General features: G+C 31.1%; 1 protein-coding gene across 3 annotated transcripts in view; it reads left to right on the forward strand.

The window, feature by feature from the left end:
- The window catches only part of HGF (hepatocyte growth factor), a 73,254-nt gene that overhangs the window by 40,326 nt on the left and 8,672 nt on the right, over nt 1-24,256 (forward strand). For all 3 annotated transcript variants that reach the window (XM_012779509.3, XM_012779506.3, XM_012779508.2), the window contains 7 exons: nt 1,163-1,337; nt 4,881-5,008; nt 12,272-12,374; nt 14,998-15,131; nt 20,228-20,266; nt 21,481-21,577; nt 24,073-24,147. In XM_012779509.3, the coding sequence (XP_012634963.1) occupies nt 1,163-1,337; nt 4,881-5,008; nt 12,272-12,374; nt 14,998-15,131; nt 20,228-20,266; nt 21,481-21,577; nt 24,073-24,147 (751 nt within the window). The remainder of the gene's footprint in view (nt 1-1,162; nt 1,338-4,880; nt 5,009-12,271; nt 12,375-14,997; nt 15,132-20,227; nt 20,267-21,480; nt 21,578-24,072; nt 24,148-24,256) is intronic.

The raw sequence follows: 24,256 nt of genomic DNA on the forward strand, positions 1-24,256 counted from the left end.
ACTACCACTTTATGGGCCAATCCATAGACATTTTCATCTTCTTTGAATTTCTTTTTAATTTAGGATATTCCTGAGCCATATTTCTATTTTCTAAAATAGATATACAAGAAATTGAAACATGTTTTTAAATGAGCTAAAACGAAGTTATTAACAGGAAGTTAGTGGAATCTGTGTGTACAACATATTCCGATGATTGGGGTGGTCATTAATATATTCTTCCCCCTTTTTTTTCAGAAAGCTTTATGGAATAACTCTAAACTGAACTTAGTTTGCCTAAGCTTAGTTCATGGAATGCAATAAAATAAAGCATTCAGTCACATAAGGTAATTATTATTTGTATGAGAGAAACAAATTTAAGTAAAATTTAGAGCCATTTAAAAAAATTTACACTGTCAAATATAGAAAACTTTCATAGGTGTCCCTAGTCTTTGAAGGCATGTCTAATTTTGGCCTCTCCTTTGTAGACATGGTACAAAATGATTTATCCCCTTAATGGGATAAATCAAAGAATTTTATTCAAATCTCAAACTATCCTACAGGGTGTCAGCTTGAGTTTCATCCAGAGGCATCCTGAATGATCATTTAGACTGTAAAAGTAGTTGAAGATTTTATACTAATGTTACTCCACCAAACCATAAACATTTTCATGTATGTCTTGAGAAGATATTTTTTAGTTGCTCCAGAATGTTTTGAGTTATATTTTGATTAAGTGAGTAAACATTAAACACAAAAATAGAGAGTCCAAGTTTGTGATAAAAATTTAATTTTATGCTTTTTTTAAACTCAGTTACTGATCTTCATGAAGTATGATAAGCATTGAAGTTGGACTAGGGAAAAAAAGAAGGAAATAGATCTTCTTAAAAACAACTGATTTGTTGTTTATTTTAAACAAGATGATTAAAAAAGACATTTAACATACCAGCTTAGAATATATTTATCATATTGGAAGAAAATCAGGGTTAATTTCACTACCTCCTTTGTATGTATTTAAGCTACTTGATTTTAGGGATAATTGCACAGTCATTTCGGAAACACTATAAATTCAGCATTATGTGGTAGTCAAATGCCTTTAAAGAACTTTCCAAGAAATGCTGATGAACTCTAAGAGGTAAATGACATGTTCAAAGATTTTGTTTAAGTTTATGTTTCTTTTTACCTATAGCTCACAGTCCTGTAAATGATACTGATGTCCCTACGGAAACAACTGAATGCATTCAAGGTCAAGGAGAAGGTTACAGAGGCACCATCAATACCATTTGGAACGGAATTCCATGTCAACGTTGGGATTCTCAGTATCCTCACCAGCATGACATAACTCCTGAAAATTTCAAGTGCAAGTGAGTAAAGTAGGCAAATGTTATAAATTTCAGCAGGCCTTGGGAGAAATGAGGTAAAGTGGTTCCTTTTTACTAATTTCTATGTTAGCCATTCTCAAACTTTAGAGTGCCCAGTGACAATCAGGATTTAAATGGAAATTTATTACTCCACTCAGAGATATTGATTCCTTAGTTTTGGGATTTGGTCCTCAAATATGCATTTTAATAAATAGGTGATTCTGATCCAGAGTGTTGATTCACTGTGCTTTGAAAAGCACATCCCTAAGTTGTTTCTGATCACAGCTTTGCTCTATTTAATAAATCAATTAATAGTAATGATAACCAGGCTTGTTTCAAACTAGTCCCTTTTTAATTTTCCTTACTAACTTTGGGAGAAATTACATATTTTTTTCCTCTTACAAGAAGAGACCTACCTTGATTTCAGCTAACATTTTAAACTGGGCCAGGTGCAGTGGCTCCCCCTGTAGTACAAATACCTTAGGAGGCCAGGGTGGGAGGATTGCTTGAGACCAGGAGTTCAAGACTAGCCTGAGCAACACAGAGAGACACCTGTCTGTACAAAAAATTAAAAAAAAAAAAAAATTAGCCAGGTGTGGTAGCATGCACCTGTGGTCCTTTCTACTTTGGAGGCAGGAGGATGGCTTGAGTCTCAGTGTTGGAGGTTGCAGTGAGCTGTGATCATGCCACTGCACTCCAGCCTAGGCATCAAAATGAAACTCTGTCTCAAAACAAACAAACAAACAAAAAACTCAAAAAAACCCCCAAAAGAACCCCCACGATATCAAACAAAAAACTTTTTAAGCTGATGAGTTTTCAGCCTTAAAGATCTATGAACAAAATTATTTTTATAAGTTTAAATGAATGTTTTGTTCCTGGATTTGCTTTCAAACATGGGGATGTAAAAACAATTGTTTGGATGAATCATGTCCTTGAGTATCAATTCTATAGTTGTTTTGTACATTCTCTACGGCTGCCTTTTTTCACTACTTGACTTTTTTTGGACAGAGCCACAACACCATGTGTTTTTAAATTGTCCACTTTATTATGAGGAACATAAAATGATTGCTTTTGAAATTTATAACACACGAGTCATTCATAGTGGCTTTGCTGAAATAGCACCTATAAATAACATATATTGACTTTATGTAATTGGCTTTTAATAAGACAGCCTAACATTTCAGGGTGGAGAGCTATGAGCTAGAGTTGCCTCATCCACTGGAGAAGAGGGGAGATATTAGTGTGTGTGTGTGTGTGTGTGTGTGTTTGTGTTTGTGTGTGTGTGTGTGTGTTTTAGCTAATTCAGTAATTTATTTGTTTAGATAGTAAATATTCGTCTGCTAAGATTTTTTAAACATTATTTTACAATAACAAAACATATAGTTGTTATTCTGGGTTTATTTCCCTCATTTCCTTCACAGCAATTCACTCTCTATTCTTGATCCATGTGTTTCACACCCAGAAATATCAAACTAGAGAAAACAAAGAAAATGAGAAAATATTACTTAAAAGAAACAAAGTAGTCTGTGTCAGTGTCATTCATACTTTTTTGTTAACTTCTAATGACTGGTAATAACCAAGAAGAAGTTGTGTATGCGTGGATACCCCAGAAACTTCATCTTTAAGAAAAAGAGAATGATTACAAAAATTTAAGTCACAGGCTTCACAATTAAAACTTAATTATCAAAAGTTTAATTGTTATACCTTATTGGAATTTGGAATTTAAACCATTCTTTATTAATTAAGCTATTTGGCCAAAATAACCAAACATAAATATCAAGAAACAAAGCTTGTGCTTTGTTATAAAACTGGACTTAACATTTTGCTCAGGATATTAATTATTTACTATTTGTGATCTAGTGGTGGGGTGTGGGGGGGAGAGAGGGGGTTGTGCTGGTCAGGTATCTGTAGTTCTGTTAAACATCACTTGCCCTATTACTGAGACTCCTTACAAATGACAATCTTTGAAACACTGTCACTGAACAGTCCTGCCATGAATCTACATGAATCATAAAATCATCAACTAACTTTAGCAATTGTAAACAATTCTTTCTTCAAGTGAAGGGTAAGGCCTTAGGGAAAATATCTGGGCAAACCCTGGCTTTCATTCTTGCTTAATCTAGATTAATGAGGTGCTTCTAAAAATAAGTTTTAAAAAGGGACCCTAACTAAGACTTTTGATAGCCATAGATTGTCACTTAATTAATTATTTTTCTTTCTTTAAATTAACAATCTAAAATGATTTAACTGAATAATTATTCAACTAAAATTGCAAATTTGTATAAAATTTAATACCCATATTTATACTGCCATAAAGTTTTAAAACATAAGTATAAATTGGTTTAAAGGAAATAAAAGGATTTTTTCATCTCTTCTAGCTAATAAATTTATAAGAAGGCTAAAAGTGTGAATACGGGTTATAATTATGAGCATTTACTATATAATGATTTTAAGTCCTGGCAATCAGTATCCTAATATCCTTAAATAACAGTTTGTATCAGGACCTGCTTTAACCAAATAGACTATTATTTGTTGATTTTCTAACCAAGAGCAAGCTTCTTCCTTAAAAATTTCTCTATTTCTGGTGGTCCATTTGGGTACTACTAAAATTGTAGTACTTCTAATTGGACCTAAGTGACACAAACACTGTGGTTTCCAATAGATTGCATATCAATTTAGTTAAATTATTAGCCAGGGATCTATTAAAAGAAAGTATATGCTTAACTTAAAATTTAAAAAAATATTTCATTTTATTTATCATAAATTCCATATTTTATTTAATATGAATGTTATATTAAGATAGAAAACTAACAAAATCCTTTTATGTATACAGAATATTAGCACAGACTTTTTTTCTTAGTAGGAATCATGTACATGTATTACATTGACAGCTTACTATATAGTTGTTTTCTGCACTATAATTAGGCCTTAACTTTACAGAAATATTTATAAAGATTTTATATAACTTCCTCAAATCAAGAAAGAACTGCTTTGTAACTAAAATATATCTATGCAGGAAATTGAACAAATCAAAGAAATATAGAATTCAAGGAAAAAATAGCTATTTTTGTGGCAAATATTTGAATAGGTTGAACTTCCATTTTAAATGAGAGTGGTTAATGACTATAACTCTTCTTCTGAAGAGAGAGATATGTTTTTTCTGCATTATATATGGGCCAAAAAAATATAACAAGTAACAGACCAGTTTTTGAAATGGTACCAATTACAAGTCAAAATTTTGAGAATGGTTAGAAGATTGCTGTGGTACTATTTCTCTCTTTCATGAAGCAGTAATGTTTGTATGTAACTCCATGCCTGTGGAAGGGAGAAAAAAAACTGCTAACATCTGACAGCGTTTATGTCAGTGAATTGGGCAGTGTCCATTGTGTCTACTGAATTCTAAATTGTTACAACTATCGGAGGTCCAAAAACTTAGAACTCCATTTATAAACATGCGTACATTCTGGAATTCTAGAAATGTAATAGGACTGACTGCACCAATGTAAAAACTCAGTCAATTTACATTAACATGCTTATTCTTAATAGGGACCTAAGAGAAAACTATTGCCGAAATCCAGATGGGGCTGAGTCACCCTGGTGTTTTACCACTGATCCAAACATCCGAGTTGGCTACTGCTCCCAAATTCCAAACTGTGATGCGTCAAGTGGACAAGGTAATAGCAGACATTTTGCAGGATGGGCATGGTTAAATTGAGGGGAAATGCCTAAAGGGAGGACATGTTTTATAGCAGAAGATCTACTTCTTGTTGCACTGCTTTTGCTGGGTAGCAAAAAAATCACCAAGTCTGAAGTTGGATTTCTTTAATATATTCATTCATTCAATATTGATAGATTGATTGATTTACCTGCATGTATGCTAGTGCTAGGCAAACTTCTAGGCACTGGAGATACACCAGTAAACAAAACTAAATTCTTTGATCTCATGGAGCTAATTTCTAACATACAGAAAAGAAGCGATATAAAAATGAGGGTGGGGGTGTTATTTTAGTTTGTGGGAAGTGGTGGAGACAAAAATATCTTAAAGGAGGAGAGGGGTGCTTTTATTTTACGCTTTAATGGTCAGCAAAGATCTTACTTGTTAAGGGACATTTAAGGAGGACTTGGGGGAAGTGAGGGAGCAGGATATGCCTTGTACATATATGTGTAAAGAGCGTTCAAGGAAGAGAAAACTGCAGACGCAAATGACATGAGATGAGAGAGTGCTTGAAAAGTTAAAGAAATAAGCACATCACTGTTGCTGGCGCAGAGTGAGCAAGATGAAGAGTAGCAGGAGATGAAGTTAGATAACTAGGCTAACATTGCATTGGCCTTGTAGGAATTGTAATGATCTGCACTTTCTCTCTGAAAGAAAAGGGACTCTGTAGTAGGGCTCTGAGAAGAGAAGTTATGTGATCTGATCTAAATTATAACTGGATCACTCAGGCTGCATTCTGGAAAATAGCCATTATTCTCAACAAAGGTTAAAACAGGAGAACCAATGAAGTGGTTGTTTTGATAATCCAGGCAAGACATGAATGTGACTTGGACCTGGGTGTTATCAGTGGAGCTGATGTGTAGTGGTGGGGTTTGGAATAAATCACTATATTCTTGCAAACCTAGATGCCATTGAAGATAACTGTCCCAGGGAGCAGTAGTAAAGTCAGATTGAAATAGATTTAAAAAATAAATTATTTGTTAAAGATTAATAATAAGGTTGAGCCCTGGGCATTTGTTGGTATATAATAACTTGAATTATAATTTAAATGATCATATTCTATTTTACATAAACTTAATTATGATGGTGATGGTCATGGTCATGGTCAGTCCTAATCATCCTACAAATTCCAAGCCTAATTTAAAGCTCCATTTCATAGAGTTATTGTCCTATGCATACTTTCATCCTTTTACTTTTTCCAAAGTGCCATTGTTCGTGAGCAACTCTGAAAATAGAGTTGTAGAGGGAAAGGGGATGAGTCCTTTTCAGTCAATTTCACTATTCTTTGGCAGATTTTAAAGGTCAGTTGGAAATAAAGTTGAAACCAATGATTAAAGGAAGTTTGGTACCAGCTGAGTCTTCTGTGTTTCTATCTCAATTACTTGAAAAATTGCTGATAATTTGTGAGTGATGGAAGGAAACAAGAACAATTGTTTTATAAGCTTATGGTGTGTGTTATTTTTATATACATACATATCACTTAAAAAAGGATCATGTAATAGAATATAAAAGTTTTTGATTCTGGAGTTTAAGTAGATGTTCATTGCTTATCTAATAAATCTAGTATATATATAATCATTAATAGATGAAGAAATCAGTTTTATGGAATTAAATAAATTGCATAAATTCTCAAATTGGCACAGTTGGAATTAAATCTGACTCTCCTTACAATGACCTTTCCATTATTTCATGCTTTCTCCCTTTGATTCATTCTTTAACAATATTTGATACATGCAAATATGTGCTAGACTCTGTGGGACAATTTAAAAATGAAGGAGGCAAAGACCTTCTATTCACACTGTTAGACAATTCAACATTTAACTGTGAAATTTAAACTGAAAGTTTGCCATTGTATGATACTGCCAGGCTAAGGGTATACATTGTTTTATACATATATATTAACATATAAATCTATATATATGCATTGTTATGTATATATCTATAGTTACATATATATATGTGTCTAAACATACACAGATTATGTATGAGAGGATGTTGTTATCTTTCTTCACTTAACAGAAAGTATAAATTCCACACATAGTTTGATGAGTTGGAAATCTTTTTTCAAATTTTGCAATATCTGAATTAGTATATATATATGAATGCTTTTCCCACTGTATGTTAAATAACACTGTTAAGAAAAATGAAAACTGAAATTGCAGAATTTTTTTAAATGCCAATAAAACACCTTAGTAAGTTATATAAGATACACTTAAGGCAATAAACAGAAGACCATTTGTAATTTAAATTTTATGTCAATATCTTAAAATAATGAAATCAAGTGATTGAAATTTCCAACTCAAAATGTTGGGACTAAAGTAAACCAAAAGAAATCTAAGAAAGAAAATAATCGAGATAAAAGCACACATTATAGGAGAGAAAAAAGGAAAGAATAGAACTAGTGAACAAATCAAAAGGATGATTTATTTTTAACAAATTAGCAAAATAAATAATTATCAGCTAACTGAATCAAGAAAGAGAAAGCACTAATATATAATAGTTATTAAGACATAAAATAATGATCAAAACAGGAAAATTAGGAACTATGAGATCATTTTATTCAACCTTATATAAAACTTTGAATATGTAGGTGAAATGATTAATTTACTAGGTAAATTCAAGTTACTTGAATGGACTCTGATAGAGAAAGAAAGCTTAAATAGACCAATTCCTACAGAAGAAATATAGAAATTTATTAAAGTATTATTCTATCAAAAATACTGCATGTCCAGATTCACTCAGAGACCAGATAATCTCAATACTACATAAATAACTTGCCCCAAATTTTACCAATTACAGTAAAACCTTCAAAGTATTTTTATGATGAAAGTATGATATTGATACCTAAACATGATAAAGATAGCACAGAAAAAAAACCAACTGTGGACCTCATTTATGAATATTAATATATAAATCTTAAGTGAAATTTGAATGAATAGCCCAATAAAGAAATTAAGAAAACAATACATCATGACTGAGTCGAGTTTAGTCTAAGAATACAAAAGTGTTTCAGCACTGGAAACCCATTAACAAAATTTATTTTGAATGTAAGAAAAACAATCATATGATAAATCTCAACAGATTCTGAAATTCCTGTGGCAAAACTCACTCATCCTCATAAAGGTATTCAATTAAATAAAAATTTATGGGTTTTATGTATATGCACATATACATATCCAAATCTTCATATATATCCATTTAGGCATATATAGAGACTTCCTTAACATCTATATTCACATTTTAACATATGCATATTATAAACACATACATGTACTCACCACATATATGCTTCCATAAAATATATTGAGTATATATATGTATATATATATATATTCACATATATACCTATCAATCATAAAATCACCACTTAATAGGGAAATATTAAAGCATTCTTACTAAAGTCAAAAAGAAAACAAGTTTTTCTACTTTCTCCATTACTATTTAATATTATAAGTATAACTGAACATTGTTTTTCTCATTAACATTGTATTGAAGATATTATTCTATGTAATTAGACAAAAAAACATACTGATTTGGAAAAGACAAAGTAAAGGATCTCTATTTACACAAATTATATAATAGTAATACACCTGGATTGAATCAATAAAAATTCATTAAGGTAGAAGGATAAGGTACAATTACTATACAAATATCACTAGCATTTATATATGAGCTGGAAGATGTAAAGAGAAAACAACATCTATGATAACAAAAAAAAATGATGGAAATTTAGGAAGAAACTTAGAAAGAAATATACATATTAATATGATAAAAATTTTAAGTCACTCCAGAAAGCCACAAAAATGTACTTTAATATGTACTTCCTTTGTTCTTGATATGATAACTCAATATCAAAATTATATAAATTCTACCTAACCTAACCTATACATTTAATGTGATATTATTAATAAATAGGTCAATAAGTTGTTTCTAATATTAAAAAAATTGATTCTAAAATTCTCCTGGAAAAATAAACATGTAAGTATAATAACCAAACCTTGAAAAAGGGAACAAGTAGAGGGAATTAACCTTATCAGATATTAAAATATTCTATAAGGTTTTTATAATTAAAATAGCATAGTTCTGGCACAGGAATAACTTGAAAACTGGAACAAAACACAAAGTCCAGAATAGACCCAATTACATATGGAAACATATTATATTAAAAATATGGCAATATATGCCACTGGGTAAAATATGAACTTTTAAAATAAAATAATGAATCAGCAGGTTAGTCATTTAGAAAAATAATAAAATTAAACCACACCTTGTACTCCATCTGAAAATAGATTCCACATGGATAAAAGATCAGAATGTAAAAAAGAAAACCACATAGATTTTAGCCCAACAATGCCACTACCTGAATATACAGCTCCAACAACATGCAAAAACATATGCACAAAATTTTCTATTGCAGCACTATCTGTAATAGCAAAACAACCCAAATGTACTCTGGCACAGCCACACAATGGAATACTATGAACTTGCAAAAAGAATAAGAAGACTCTCTATGAACTAATATGGGATAATTTTCAGGTATATGGTTAATTCTTTTAAAAGCTAGGCATGAAATTATGCTTGGTATACTCTTAAATAGTAGTAAATAAAAGAATTTACTATTCATACTAATAATTGATATTACCTGGAGTCAGAGTTCTCACTTTGAGAAAAAGGAAATAGAGAAATGAAATGGAAGAAAGGAAGAACTCTGGGTGTTAGATTAGGAGGAATCAGTAGTTACTCATAACAAATAGATGTAAATACACCCCCCCACACACACACACGAACACATGTTGCCTAGCAGCATCAAATGAAAGGAAATAGAAATTAAGAAGTGCTCAGAAAATCATGTCCTCCTCTTTTTAAAAACCCGTAACCCACATCTGATCAAACTAAAATATCAGATAAACCCTCTTGAGGGGCATTTTACAAAATACCTGACTAATTCTCATCAGAACTGTCAAAGTCATCAAAAACAAAAACAAGTCTGAGGAAACATCACATCTAGAGGAGACTTAGGAAAAATAGCAACTATTATTAACTGTAGTGTGGTATGATATGGAATCCTAGAACACAAGAAAGGATATTGAGTAAAAACTAAGAGTGTGTAAACAAAGTACAGACTTTAATAATAATGCATCAATATTAGTTCAACAGTTATGACAAATCTGTCCTACTAATATGACATGTTGAAAGTTGGGGAAACTGCATGATACATAGGAACTCTCTATATTATCTTGACAACTTTCCTTAAACCAAAAATTATTCTAAAATAAAAAGTTTACTAAGAAAAACCTAGCACGTAGCCCATGTTTAAATAAAAGGCTAGTGGTTGTGGTGGTGGCAGGAAAGACCTCTTCAAATAACATATTCAACCAAACACAGGTGGAAAAACCAAAAATGTACAAGAGTAGTACTGATACACTGTGTTGCACAATTGTTTTCATTAGTAAAAGCACATCTAAAGAATTTACTACCAATAATCAAAACTTTAGACTTTCCTAATGTAGAAAAAAGATAGGGTTACCAGAGAAAAATGTTTCTCTGAATTGGTATATTCTTCAAGTGTGCAAGTGTTGGATTTTACAAGTTTATGCTTTCTGCAAACAATTTGGTGTGCTGTAATGACTGCTATTTTATCTGTTTTAAATCTGATTATATTTGAATTTTCATTAATACATTTAAGCTCAAATTCCTTATAGTGCTATTGCAATGTGATCTAAGGATATGAACACATGACAATTGAATATACTTACTATACATATTTCTTTTTCACCGTGTTAACTGATTCCTGGACAAATGATGAAATTAATCAATGAATCAAGTTTATTAAAATTTTTGTTTATCATTTATTATAATCACGTAACACATTTTAAAATCAGCTACAATATGCTCTGATTTACCAAGTTTAAAACACAGAGTAATCTTAATCTCGATGTACATTTGTAGATAATATTTTATAGTCAAATATACGGTTTTTATTCAGATTAAAAATGTTTAATGATAAAGTCACTTTTAAATATTTGCTATTATTTAAAATTATAGAATAATGTTTATTTTAAAATATAGAACCGAAACATATTTTTGGAAGAACTTGATTTATTATTACTACATTTCTTTTGATTAATATCAACACTTCTATCAATATTTAGTAGAACACAAATAGCTCAATTAAAAAAGGGAAACTAAAACTTCATGGGACATGGTAGGAGACATAGGAGTCAGTTAAAGCAGCTTCATTGCATAGATTTGCAATAATTTGAACATAAAAATGAATAACAGGAATAGATTATATATCACATTGAATAAAAATAGAATCCACAAGTCCACATTTAAATAACTACTTCTGCCACCAGTACTAGCACTTCTACTTCTAATACCTAAATGAAAGAGGTAGGGGAAGAAGAAAAAAATCTTATTTACACTATGCCAACTAATAAATATATAAAGAAATGTTAGAAATAGCAAAATAACCATTTTACAACCAGCATAGTAATAGCTGATTCATGCAAAGTTCACCAAAGTATGCCTAAAGCCATTTAGTGAAAATTTGTTTGGCACTAGGAGGTTTATTCAGTCTCAAAGTCCTCAACAGATTTTGTTAAATATGAAGAGAAGTTTTTCCTGTATACCACTTAACCAAGTGATCAAATGCATCACCAATGACATCATGTGTCACAGGATGTGATACTCTGAAAAGGATGAATTATCACTGGTGAAATATTCCTGTCAAATATAACTTGATTTTATTCATGAGAAAATAATCAAATTGAAATTAAAGAGTATTTGTAAAAAAGCTGTCTTGGGTGATTCACAATGTCAGTGTCATGAAAGGCAAAAATCAAAACACAAGAAATGTGCCTGGTATATTATTCCAGAGACTTTTCTATGGAATGAAATTTTTCAGAATAATATATTGAGAAATATATGTGTTATTCTAAAAGTTCTCATTTCTTTGGTGTCCCAAAGGGCCACTCTTTTTTTTTAATTAAAAACATTATTACTTGTAATATTTGAATTTGCATAAGCCCTTATCTCAATGAAGAAGAGATTGCATTAAAAGATATTTTGAGATATTTAAAACTCTGTGATTTGTCAGATTTCAGAGTGCTTCATTTTAATTTTTATGTTGATTTTCATAATTTTATATGTTTTTTAAAAATGTTTTTGCCTTATCCTCCCTAATATTCACTAGTCTTCTTTCCATGTATTTTATATCTAGATTGTTATCGTGGGAATGGCAAAAACTATATGGGCAATTTATCCAAAACAAGATCTGGACTAACGTGTTCAATGTGGGACAAGAACATGGAAGATTTACACCGGTGTGTAAATTTCTATATTTCAACATATAGAATGTAGTCATAACAACAGATTGTATATTCATACACATACATCGCTATATCTTTCTATTCCTTTATGTATCATAGTAAGCTAATAAAAACACTAGACTGATTTTTCTATACAACTCATAACATTGTCTCTCCATGTAGCAAACTTTGGAATATGCAATTCAAGTTAGCACACATTTATTGAACATTTACTATGTAGTCTGTACTGTAATTGGTACCATGGGTAACATCAACGAAAAGTGGGCACATGTTTTAGTTCCAGACTTCAAGGAGGACATGGTCACATTGACAAAACAATTACATAACTTAATAAGATAGTATATAATTGTAGTGGCAAATCTGGTGTTTTAATAGTGTATATTAGAGGATTATTATGTTCTCATATTTAGTATTAGTAGTTTCTGAAAAATTGATGTGATCATTTTCATATGAATATATAATTAAAATATCCACTTAACTACTAAAAAGTATAGAGACAGGTTTCCTCATGTAGCTTTAATATGTAAAATTTTATAATAATTATAGGAATGTATATACAAATTGAAAAAATACATATTTCAAAGCATTACAGGTTCTTATATTGGACATATTCACAAAGGTAGCATCCACTGGGCCCTAGCAATAGTGATAGTGTCTACAAAATTACAAATTAAGTGTGACACATACTTGTGACCCCAAACAGATTTTTAGTGAACATTCTAGAATATATGCACTATAATAAAAGAAAAAAAAAAGTGTCATTTGATCGAATGCCTACAATATGGCTGCTTGATATAAATTATGTCATTTGACCACCACAATCCTATATAGAAGACATTTCTATATGCAGATAGGAATTTAAGGGCTCAGAGTCACCTTGCTTCGGTCTTACTTTAAATCCCTTATTCTCTTTCAAAATATACTCAATAGTGGATGATATCATTTCAATTAATTTATTTCACAAGTAAATATGATAGTTCTAAAGCAATGCTCTCTAGTATAAATGTAATGCAACTCACAAATGTAAGACATGTATGTACTTTCAAATTTCCTTGAAGTCACTTTTAAAGAAATAAAAATAAAATGGCAAATTTTAATATATTCTATTTAATCCAATACATCTAAAGTTTTAAAAGTTTCAATATGTATTCAATATAAAAATTATTAACGACATCTATTATATTCTTTTTTATGCTACATGTTCAAAAGCCGGCATATATTTACACTTATAGCACCTCTCAATTTGGACTAGCCACATATCAATTGCTCAGTAGCCACATGTGACTAGAAGCTACTACCTGGAGTCTAGAACTTCAGAGAGCAGCAGAGTTCTGCCCTCATGAATCTCACGCTCTAGTATGGGACGCAAGCAAACAGGAAATGCCAATACTGTATTATATATGAAAGAGAGCATATTTTATGCTATGGGAATACAAAGAAGTGCCTACCCAGACTTAGATGGTCAGGAGGCTCCCTAAAGGGAGGGGGATTAGCTGGGACATACACGATGAGTAGGAATTGGCCAAGAGAAGTAGAGGAGGAAGAGCACATTCGACAGAAGAAATAGCAAGTGCAAAGACTGAAATGTTAAAGTGTTTGAAAATGAAATTAATTATTGTTTGGAGATTTCAATTTCCTTAAGTGTAATAAAGCATAATCTTAAAGTCTGCTTCAAAAGATTGATCTAAGGTTACGTCTGTAAAGAACTTCTTTTTCCATAAAATGAAACTTAGTCTGGAAATGGTACACGTTTCCATGTTCAAGCTCTTTGCAATTTTACTTAAAATGATATATTAATTATATTCAAGCATGGTAGTAATTAATAACACAAGATCAATTTAATTAGATGTCTGGTTTTCATGACTTGATCAGAGTGGCCATGTAGAATTTGACTACGTTAATGTTATTGAGGTAAATTTAAATATTGATGTTCCATGAATGGGCTTGGTCTTATAACATATAATGTTTTTGCTTTTTTGGTAATAAATTTAATTAAGATATAAATTAGAAAGATTGAAATGTTAGTTATCAGTCAGAAAATCATATTTTGTAAGTATATGACCAGTAAAATTTTAGAATTTCATTAGCACATTATTTTTATACTTTACATTATGTTTTGCATTCCCATAGCATAAATTATTAATTTTCAGTGTATCTGCCTGTTTTTATCATAGTCATATTGCTAGTGATGCTTTATCTGTACCTTAAATGTGAAAAAATACTTTAACAATAGCTTGTATTTTCTATGCATTTTATAATTCTGATCTTTGCCATCTGCTTGTTCTAGACAATGTTTCCCTATATCTATGCAGAGGTATTGTTACCTTCCACCATAATTATTAAATAGAGGCAGTTACAAAATCCCTCATGATTTTGTACATGCTAATTATGGAGCTCCTTTCCATATTTCCAACTTATAAAATGTGCTACCAAACTGTAAGAGCAACAGCAGCAACAAAATAAAGATCAAACAAAATAAGTAAAATTCACCCCAAGTACAAGCTTGTGCTGGATCTGCTTTGAAAGTAATGTGCTAGGATTATATCTTCTTGAAGTATGTTGTTTCTCTTGGATGGAGTGAGTGTCTTGTGATGTTTGAAGCTTGTTGTTTATGCAGCCATATCTTCTGGGAACCAGATGCTAGCAAGCTGAATAAGAATTACTGCCGCAATCCCGACGATGATGCCCACGGCCCCTGGTGTTACACGGGGAATCCGCTCATTCCCTGGGATTATTGCCCTATTTCTCGTTGTAAGTACAGTTAGGCATCTTTTTCATGTGAAATATTTTCAGTATACTGTGTCTCCTCTAAAATGATACCTTCATCAGAGTTGTAAATGATATCCGAGGTCTGGAGTTGATCACCAAATGAGGATGTCCTACAGAGAGCAACACACACGGACACAAAAGCACACACACACACACACACCACACACACACACATACCACTCATTCTCTCTGCAAAGTCCCCAGTCCACTAGAAAGCTCGTGAATAGACCTGAAATGCTGGTGCCTTCATCTTCTTCTCAGTTATTTAACCCAAGACTAAGAAGAGCCTGGAGATTTCTATCCACTTATCTGAATCCAAGATGGCTTTGTTAAAAGGATATTAGTGCAAAAAGTAAAAGATATATGTAAAGCATATGATACATGTTTGATAAACTTCATATAAAATGCATGTCTTATATACTTCATATAAAAAAGCCCCTACATGTCAATAAGGAAAAGATGTGATAACTCAGGAAAAATATGAAGAAAATAAATCTTCAAGAATACATTTAATAAATAAATGAAAAGACATTAAAACTTACTAGTAAGAAAACAATGAAATTTAAAAAGCATGAGAAATCATTTTTACCTATCATGTTGGCAAATAAAATGATTATTAATACCTAATATTAGTGAGGGCTTGAATAATAAGGCTTTCTCAATACTATGCTACTTTTTTGAGGGTGAATTGAAAATCCTGCCTGGAAGTCAGTTTGGCAATATTATCAGAAGTAATAATATTGCTGATACACATCAGGATTTCTCAGGCTTGGCACACGGACATTTGTGACTAGATAATTCTCTGCTGTGGAAGGCTGTTCTGTGTACTGTAGGATGTTTAGTAGTTTTGTTGGCCTCTATCCACTAGATGCCAGTAGCACCACACCTGCCTAAGTCATGGCAATCAAAAATATTTCCAGACATTGCCAATGTCTCCTGGGGGACAAAATCACCCCCACTGAGAACCATTAATATGTATTGAGATAGAAATATGTCTTTAACATGTTATTGAGTAAAAAAAGCCTTTTTATAATGCCGTTTGAGTAGTGAGAGACCATTTTATTACACTTGTATCATAGCTGGATCTTTACAGCAAACCACGATGTTAAACTACCTTCTTTTTAGAAAGAATGTACTTTTATAAGTTCAAAAAGAACCTCATTTTAAGAATATTTTTCTTGTGAGACAAGCTAGTAGTAGTGAGTACTTTGAGAGTGGCAGCAAAAACGCCCACCCTAAAAAGAGAGATAATGATATTGATTTTAAAAATGAAATACAAACACTAGTCTATATTTTTCCAGAGTGTATGTCCAATTAAAGAGGCAATTTTCATCTTAAGTTGAATCACTAGTTGCATTTCATGAAATTGTAGCATAAAGACAAACTTATTAAGAGTGATGCTAATTAAATATACCTATCATTAAGAGTTGGAATGGCTCTACTTTTTAATAGAGAAAAATACAGAAATTCTTTATAATAATAATTAGATACCTTGTATAATTGCAAAGAAATGGTATTTCCAATGATTATGTTTTTATCAGCCATGATCATAGCCTTTCAAATTAATTAGTGTCTTCCTGATGTTCTACACTTTCCTCATATTTGGGTTTGCATAGGCCCTGAAAATGTTCTCCCGGCAAAGATGTCTTTCACATTTTAACACTAAAACAAACAAACAAGGCTACCTGTCCACAGAATGCCATACAAATAAATAAGTAAAATAAAAAGAAAAGAAAAACTGATTAGGGAGTATGTTTTCTAAGTGTTAGTTTTGTATCACTGTATCTTTTTGTGAAGTCTCCCTGATTAAGAATAATGGAGGCTCATAGAAATATACACTGATCTAGGAAGAAAGAAAAAGTCAGTGATCTGGCTTATAAAACAGGTTATATTGGTTTCACTACAGAATTACAGATTTGTAAAACTCATAGCAGCTCCATCTAGCACATATGTGTAGTTTAGAGTAAAATGCTTCTGTAGATCTCAGGGTACTGTGATTTGGTTTATAAGTCTAACTAAGGGAGACAAGACTCTCATAATTTAAAAGTTTTCAGTATTTTTTTTCCAACTAATATTTTTAAAATAAAAGTTGGTAATTTGCTGTTGAAAGACTTCATGGTGTTTCTAGTATTTGATTAAATGCTATTGCAGATAACTCATTTTTATTACAGTGTATACCAAACATTAATTTCAATAAAGATTTTTGCAGTCATTTTTCCAACTAATATTTATAGCCAGGATTTATTTACATTTTCTCTCTGGTGAAAGGCTAGTAAAATTTATCTTTAGAAGATTTGATTTATTATTATTTATATAACTGCAGAGACTATATAAATCATTTTCACACTATACATTTATTTATCTTACAAAACATAAAAGTTTTTATTCATGTTTTTCTAAAATGCTTACAAAATAATATTCAATATATTCTAAGCTTTTCAAATATGCAAACATAAAAATGTAGAAATGCCTATATGTTTGTATATACACACACACTTAGTATATCTTAGAAAAATATTAACTAGTGAGAATGTAGTTGTTAAGAGCATCAACTCTGACTTCCTAAGAATTCCAGACTCATCACTTTTTAAGTGCCATGGTCAAGTTATTTAACCTACTTATGAATCATTTTCTGTATTTGTAAAATTGTAAAATAAAAATACCTATCATATCTGGCTATTGTGAACAGTGTTGCATAGTACACACTCAAAAATCCACCTTCCATCCCTATTTTTATTTATTGAATCATTTGTTATTTTTTATTGCTCTGCTATTGTGTGCAAAGCCCTATATAATATGCTAGGTTACAAAAATATAAACACACACACACACACACTGCTTCTTCAAATAGTTTACAGCATAGAGGAGACATTTATATAAACAACCATAAAACAATATAATCCTGTAATAGATATATATTAATATTAATACATAAAATGAGAATGGGAACATAGATATGTGCCTGGAGAAATATGTGATGTTCATAGAGTTTTGAATTTGAATTGAAACTTAAAAATACAGTAAAAGAAAGAATTTCTTTATGTTTTCAGTAAGAGCCCATGTTTGGTTCTGAGGCTATACAAATACATACACACACACACACATACACACACATCTACTCTTCCACAGGTAAAACAGTTATCATTGACATGTTTTCCTTCTTCAAATTTAAGTTGAAACAATACCAAATAAGATTTGTATCATATATATTTTTCAGACATGAATAATGTTGTAGAGATAGTGGGGTAAGTAAAAAAGGAGAGATGAGAATAGTATTTGATAGTGAAATGGAAAGGGCCTACAGAGCAGTTTCTTAAAGTTTTGCTCAAAGTACACAACAGAAGAAACTAGAATGCTTTTTAAAAATTCAGAATTGAGCCACCTGCTTAGAATCTCCAAAATCTGATTGCATATGGTATTTCAGCTTATTATGAAGTGTGAGAAATATCAGATTTGAAGAAGCAAAACATACATATTACTATTAATTATTAAAATACCACATTCATAATATCTACAGATTTTTAAAACTTTAAATATTTTAGTAAGGTACAAGAACGAAGCACTTTGTTTACTTACTAGCTTAGTGCTTAGAAATAAGAGACTAAATATGCAATTAAGGATAGAATGAATAATTTAGTCTCTCTCATCACAACATAAGAAATAAATATCTACTTATTTACTTTAACATTTTCAAGCAATTGACTTGAGTGGAAAAAACAATATCCTTGAATGTTTCATTTCCATAGTCTGCCTCAATCTTAATTTGTACTGTGAACTAAAATACTGATCTCAGCTGACTCTAAAACAAAACCCTCCCCCAGTATAAGCTAAGAGGAAAAGGAAGTTATAGAATTTCTATAATCACCTTTACTCCTATTCATTTAAAATATCTAGAGCTGGAAAATGAACATAAATAAGCATGTATTAATTCCCTTACCTATCCTCACAAATAACAATCAAATTTGTATCCATATGCCATTGTTGTTTTGTTGCTGGTTTATTTGAGCTCAGGGCGTTTACAGGGATTAACAACCATCTGGGTCTAAACAGTGCCTGACTGAACTCTATGCCATCAATTCTGAACAGTCAAATGTTAAGCTCCAGGAAATGTCTTGTGTCTCATTTATTACTGCATAAGTATTTCCAAATCCTAGCATCTTCCAAGCCTTTCTCTTTGCAGCAATTAAACCCCAGTAGAGATGAAAAAGTAGTAAGTTATGAGGTTTTAGTTAGAATTAATTTGTAGTTTTCAGTGTTCTCTTTTTTCCATACATTTTTTACTAGCATCTGGAAAAGCCAATCTTTGAAATATTCTAACAACAAAACATAATTATATTTTGTTATCCCCTTTTCCCATTAGTGACATTAATTTCTATCATCCAGAATTCTTGCAAAGATTAAGAATGAGAGCTTTCAGAAAAAAATTTAAATGATTCAAATTACAGTAAAGACAAAATAGTCTGTCTATGAAGGGTCCAAGCCAGGTGTCCTCAAACTACGGCCCGCGGGCCACATGCGGGTATTTTTGCCCGTTTGTTTTTTTACTTCAAAATAAGATATGTGCAGTGTGCATAGGAATTTGTTCATAGTTTTTTTAAACTTTTTTTTAAACTATAGTCCTGCCCTCCAACGGTCTGAGGGACAATGAACTGTCCCCCTGTTTAAAAAGTTTGAGAACCCCTGGTCCAAGCAAACACACTCATTAGTTCCATTTAATGAAATGCTCATTGTGTACAATATTGGGCATCTTGGTAGAATAAAGTGACTCCTTGATGCCAGCAGTGAAATTCAAGCTACCAATAGTCATCAAACCACACACCTGAGAACCTTCACAGTCATAAAATTGGGCTCTCCTCACATCACCTAGTACCGGTAGGCATATACCTACGATATTATCCAATAAAAGTAATACATAATTACTCAAAAGAGGACTATGACATTTTATCTTTGAATAAAATGTCAAGAATCTTAGGAAATTGTTAGATGTATGAATACTTGAATTTTAATATATAATTTGATTTTATATAATAGAAATATTTATGTATGAATTATATTTATCTATATATTTATTTTTACAGGTGAAGGTGATACCACACCTACAATAGTGAATTTAGACCGTAAGTAATCATTCAAAATATAAGGTATATCTGATTTTCTATGTGTCAGAAATGATGTCATTATTTTTCATAAAAAATTGCCTTATACTTTATTAACTTCCATCAGAAGAGTAAGTTAATCTATTTGTTTTTTTTTCTATATGTAGATGAAGGAATTTCAAAGGCAACTGCATACTGAATATCAAAATTTAATTCTCTATCAGAAAATCTATATGTAATTTTGAAAAAAGCATTTATACTTCTAATTTGGGGCACAATGTATATAATGGATCGCTTTTATATACACTACCCTTTAAATAAAATTGGAATGCTAAAGTCAAAAAGAATGAAACCAGAAAATTGGAAAGTTACTCAGTGTCTCTATTCTGCTCTATCTTTAAAGCTCTTTGCTCACCCTACAGTCTATTAGGCAAAAGACGATACAATCTGAGAGGTTCAGTTAATCCTCAATTTAAGAATCTATTGGGAGCTGTTAGTTCTTGCTTTTCACATATTTCCTGGGCTGAACAAAGTTACCCAAGTGTTTTGATTTAAAAGACCACCTGCTGTGCCCCAGGCTGAGGAAGGGAATGGAAATCTATTCTAGACCCTGGGCAGAAGTAGAAAGAAGAAGGCAAGGAACGCTGAGAAGGGTTAGGAAAACATTTACTCCAAAGAATTCTGTGTTATGTCATTTGGACATAATAATTTGGATATAATAATGTCATTTGGATATAATTTCAATAAATTTAATGTTGGTAATATGTTTCGAAATAGCTCTAACATTCTTACTGCACAAATTCAGAAAAAATAACCAAATATAGTTATGATGTACTCTGTTTCACTTAGGCAATTGATTTCTATTGACATTTAGAAATAACAACTATAAATAACATTGGTTCATTTTATGTTGAGGCAAATACAGCATTAGTATTAGGCCTGCAGAACTTGTTCTTAGTGCATAAGTGAGCAAAGCCACTGTCACTATCACAGCAATCCTGTCTGCCTTGACTTGATTCGTTTTTCTATGTCATTCTACTCCTTATATGAGGACAATAAGAGCTGGAGGCTCGATATGGTATTGTGGTCCTATAATATTACTCTTTCTCCAAAATGTCCTTCTGACACAATGTAGTAGTTACATTTGTCTAGTTATCACTGTATTTAAGAAAGCTGAGAGGCACTGATGATTTTGAAGTGTTATGTCAAAATGTTATGTTTGGTCCTGGTTTCAGATCCTGTAATATCTTGCGCCAAAACAAAACAATTGCGAGTTGTAAATGGGATTCCAACACGAACAAATGTGGGATGGATGGTTAGTTTGAAATACAGGTAATTATTAATAGATGCCAAATCAAATGTATTAAAACAATTTGCAAAAGTCATATTCCCAGATGTATGGTCACATGTGGGTTGCTAAGGTTGTGCCCTCCACAGTGCACCCCACTGAGGAGATAAATGAGGGGACTGATCACATTCTGCTTGCTCTGGACTTTGCAATTTGTGCTTCCAGAGGTAGTGAGCTTGAAAATGTTCACAAAGATCCCATCTGTGTCGGCATTGTCCCCGAATCCAAGGGACACTTTGGTTTTGATTAAGCAAAGAACAACTATACAGAAAACCTATTTATACCATAATATCATGATAGAAGTTGTAATACATGTTATTAAGTTCCCAATCTATGATGAGTTTATTTTCTAACATGTTTTGTATAATCATGTCAGAAATTTTATATTTGTTTTTAATTTCTGATGTTTTCCTTGTCATTCAAATGAAAAATGGCCATTTTATAATCTGAAATATTTTATCATTACAAAAAGGTTAAAAAACTCTATTATAGTTGGTTTTGATGTTATAATAAACAATGTGGATAAAAAATTCTTGACATTTTTCTCTCAGTGCTCTTAAGAATCAATGGCATGTTGTATATAAAATCACTTTGCAAATTATATTGTTAAATAAAATTAAACTTAATAATTATGTCATAAAAATTAAATATTGAAAATATAAGTTAACTTAAAATCTAATCTTACAACCTTTCATATATTATATATATTATTCTGTATAGCAATCAGAAAGATAAAATATCTATGTTTTTATTTATCTCTATCAGAACCTCATCATACAACAAAATACCCCAAAATATACCTGAATTCTAGCCACAGTTTCTCTTATTTTCTAGATGTTTCAAGTTTCTCCCTCCTGTCATTCCCACTACATGTTGTGGCTTTCTGCCTCCATGTTTAATGCCTAAAAATTCTTTCTCATTCTTCAAATCTCAACTTAAAGATCTACTCTTTTAGGAAATGCTTCTTGTTCATTTACCTTAGCGTCCTCGAATAGAGGAGGAAAATATATCTTTTAATACCACTAAATAATAGTAACATTAAAATAGAATTGAGACAACTTGAAACTGAAGTGCTTTTATGAATAAACAAATTCGTAACAAACAGTTGACATCCCTTGATATATATGACTTTAGATAACCATAATGTTGTAAAATATGGCCAAAAGTTCATTTTTCTCAAGGAATAACTCATTAGATCTTATAAATGTTTATGCCAATAATTATAGTGTAGCTGTCCTAGGTATGTAGTACTGAAATAGAATTGTGAAATTAACCAGAATATAAAGCTGATTGTGCAATATGAAGATTTAATAAAGATTAGGAGTTTTTGGAGTGTTTAATTTTATTTATTATTGAAAATGTTCCAAAAATCTACATATCTGAGTTAATTGGTGATTCTTTGCTAATCTCATAACCACAGGGGAAAAAGCCATATATTTCTAAGTTATTTTTACCAAAAAGAGAATATACAAGAATACTTCTTTGGTAATGTTCATTTTTGGAGAAGCAGATGAAACCCTTTTTCATCAGATCAGAGTACTATAAACTTTTAGAAATTTATTTTCCTTTTAAATCCAAGTTCTTAGTAACAACAGCTGTTTAGTTTTTCTTCCAAAACACATACTGAGAGGAATAGAAGTTAAAACTCCATATATACTCTTATCCTCCTGTGTGGCAAAGGCCATAAATAACTGTGGTCTTTGTCTGGGAATATTCTAGTATTACTCTCTGAAGCACTGAACATCTGTACTGTTTGGAAATGTAAATTGTGAAAAATTGTAAGTTTTCCATGTCTCTGCCAAAAAAAATAGATTTACAAATTTTGGATATCAGGAAATAAATGCACTAGTATTTATAATTCTTTGAAAACATTTTACAATTTCCTAGATGATTTGTCTTTCATAATTGTTTAACTTTTATAAAGGAAATATTGTATTACCAGTTTTACACTGAATCAACAAATTCAAACTCAGTTATATTTTAGGTTACTATATCAAAACTAAATAACGGTAGCAAAAGTAGGAAATAGTGTACAAACAATATTTGCTACCACTGGATGGTTTTCAGGATTTAAATAAGAACTAAACTTTGCATTTCTCATGATCAAACACTGAATTTCAAATACGTCCAATTTTTTTTATCCTATATTTGTAGCACGTACTTTCTTTCACAAGTATAGGTGCACATACACATAAATGTGTCTGTAGGGAATGGATATTGGTGTGTAATGATTTTTTAAATTAGACAAAAGTAAAATTGAATTCATAAAATTATAATCACATTAAAAAAAATGTTTATGTTACAATTACCAAATATCACCCTTCAGATAAAAGAACTATTTGTATTCCAGTTAGGTTAATTTCTACATTTTCCTTTCCAGTGGATTTATTTTTAACAAATGGAGCCATAGGTTTTGCATTAATTGGCAATCACTCTTTCTGCACAGATGTTACTTGTTTCTCTTTCCTCTTTCTCATAGAAATAAACATATCTGCGGAGGATCATTGATAAAAGAAAGTTGGGTTCTAACCGCAAGACAATGTTTCCCTTCTAGGTAAAATGTTTTTGAAACTAATATTTGTTTTGAGCCTTTAAAAATACATGTCTTTATATAGCTTTTACGGTTAGAATGTGTATTCATTGTACAGGTTCACTAGCATGGG

Source organism: Microcebus murinus, chromosome 9, assembly GCF_040939455.1.
Source record: "Microcebus murinus isolate Inina chromosome 9, M.murinus_Inina_mat1.0, whole genome shotgun sequence".
Lineage (NCBI taxonomy): Eukaryota > Metazoa > Chordata > Mammalia > Primates > Cheirogaleidae > Microcebus > Microcebus murinus.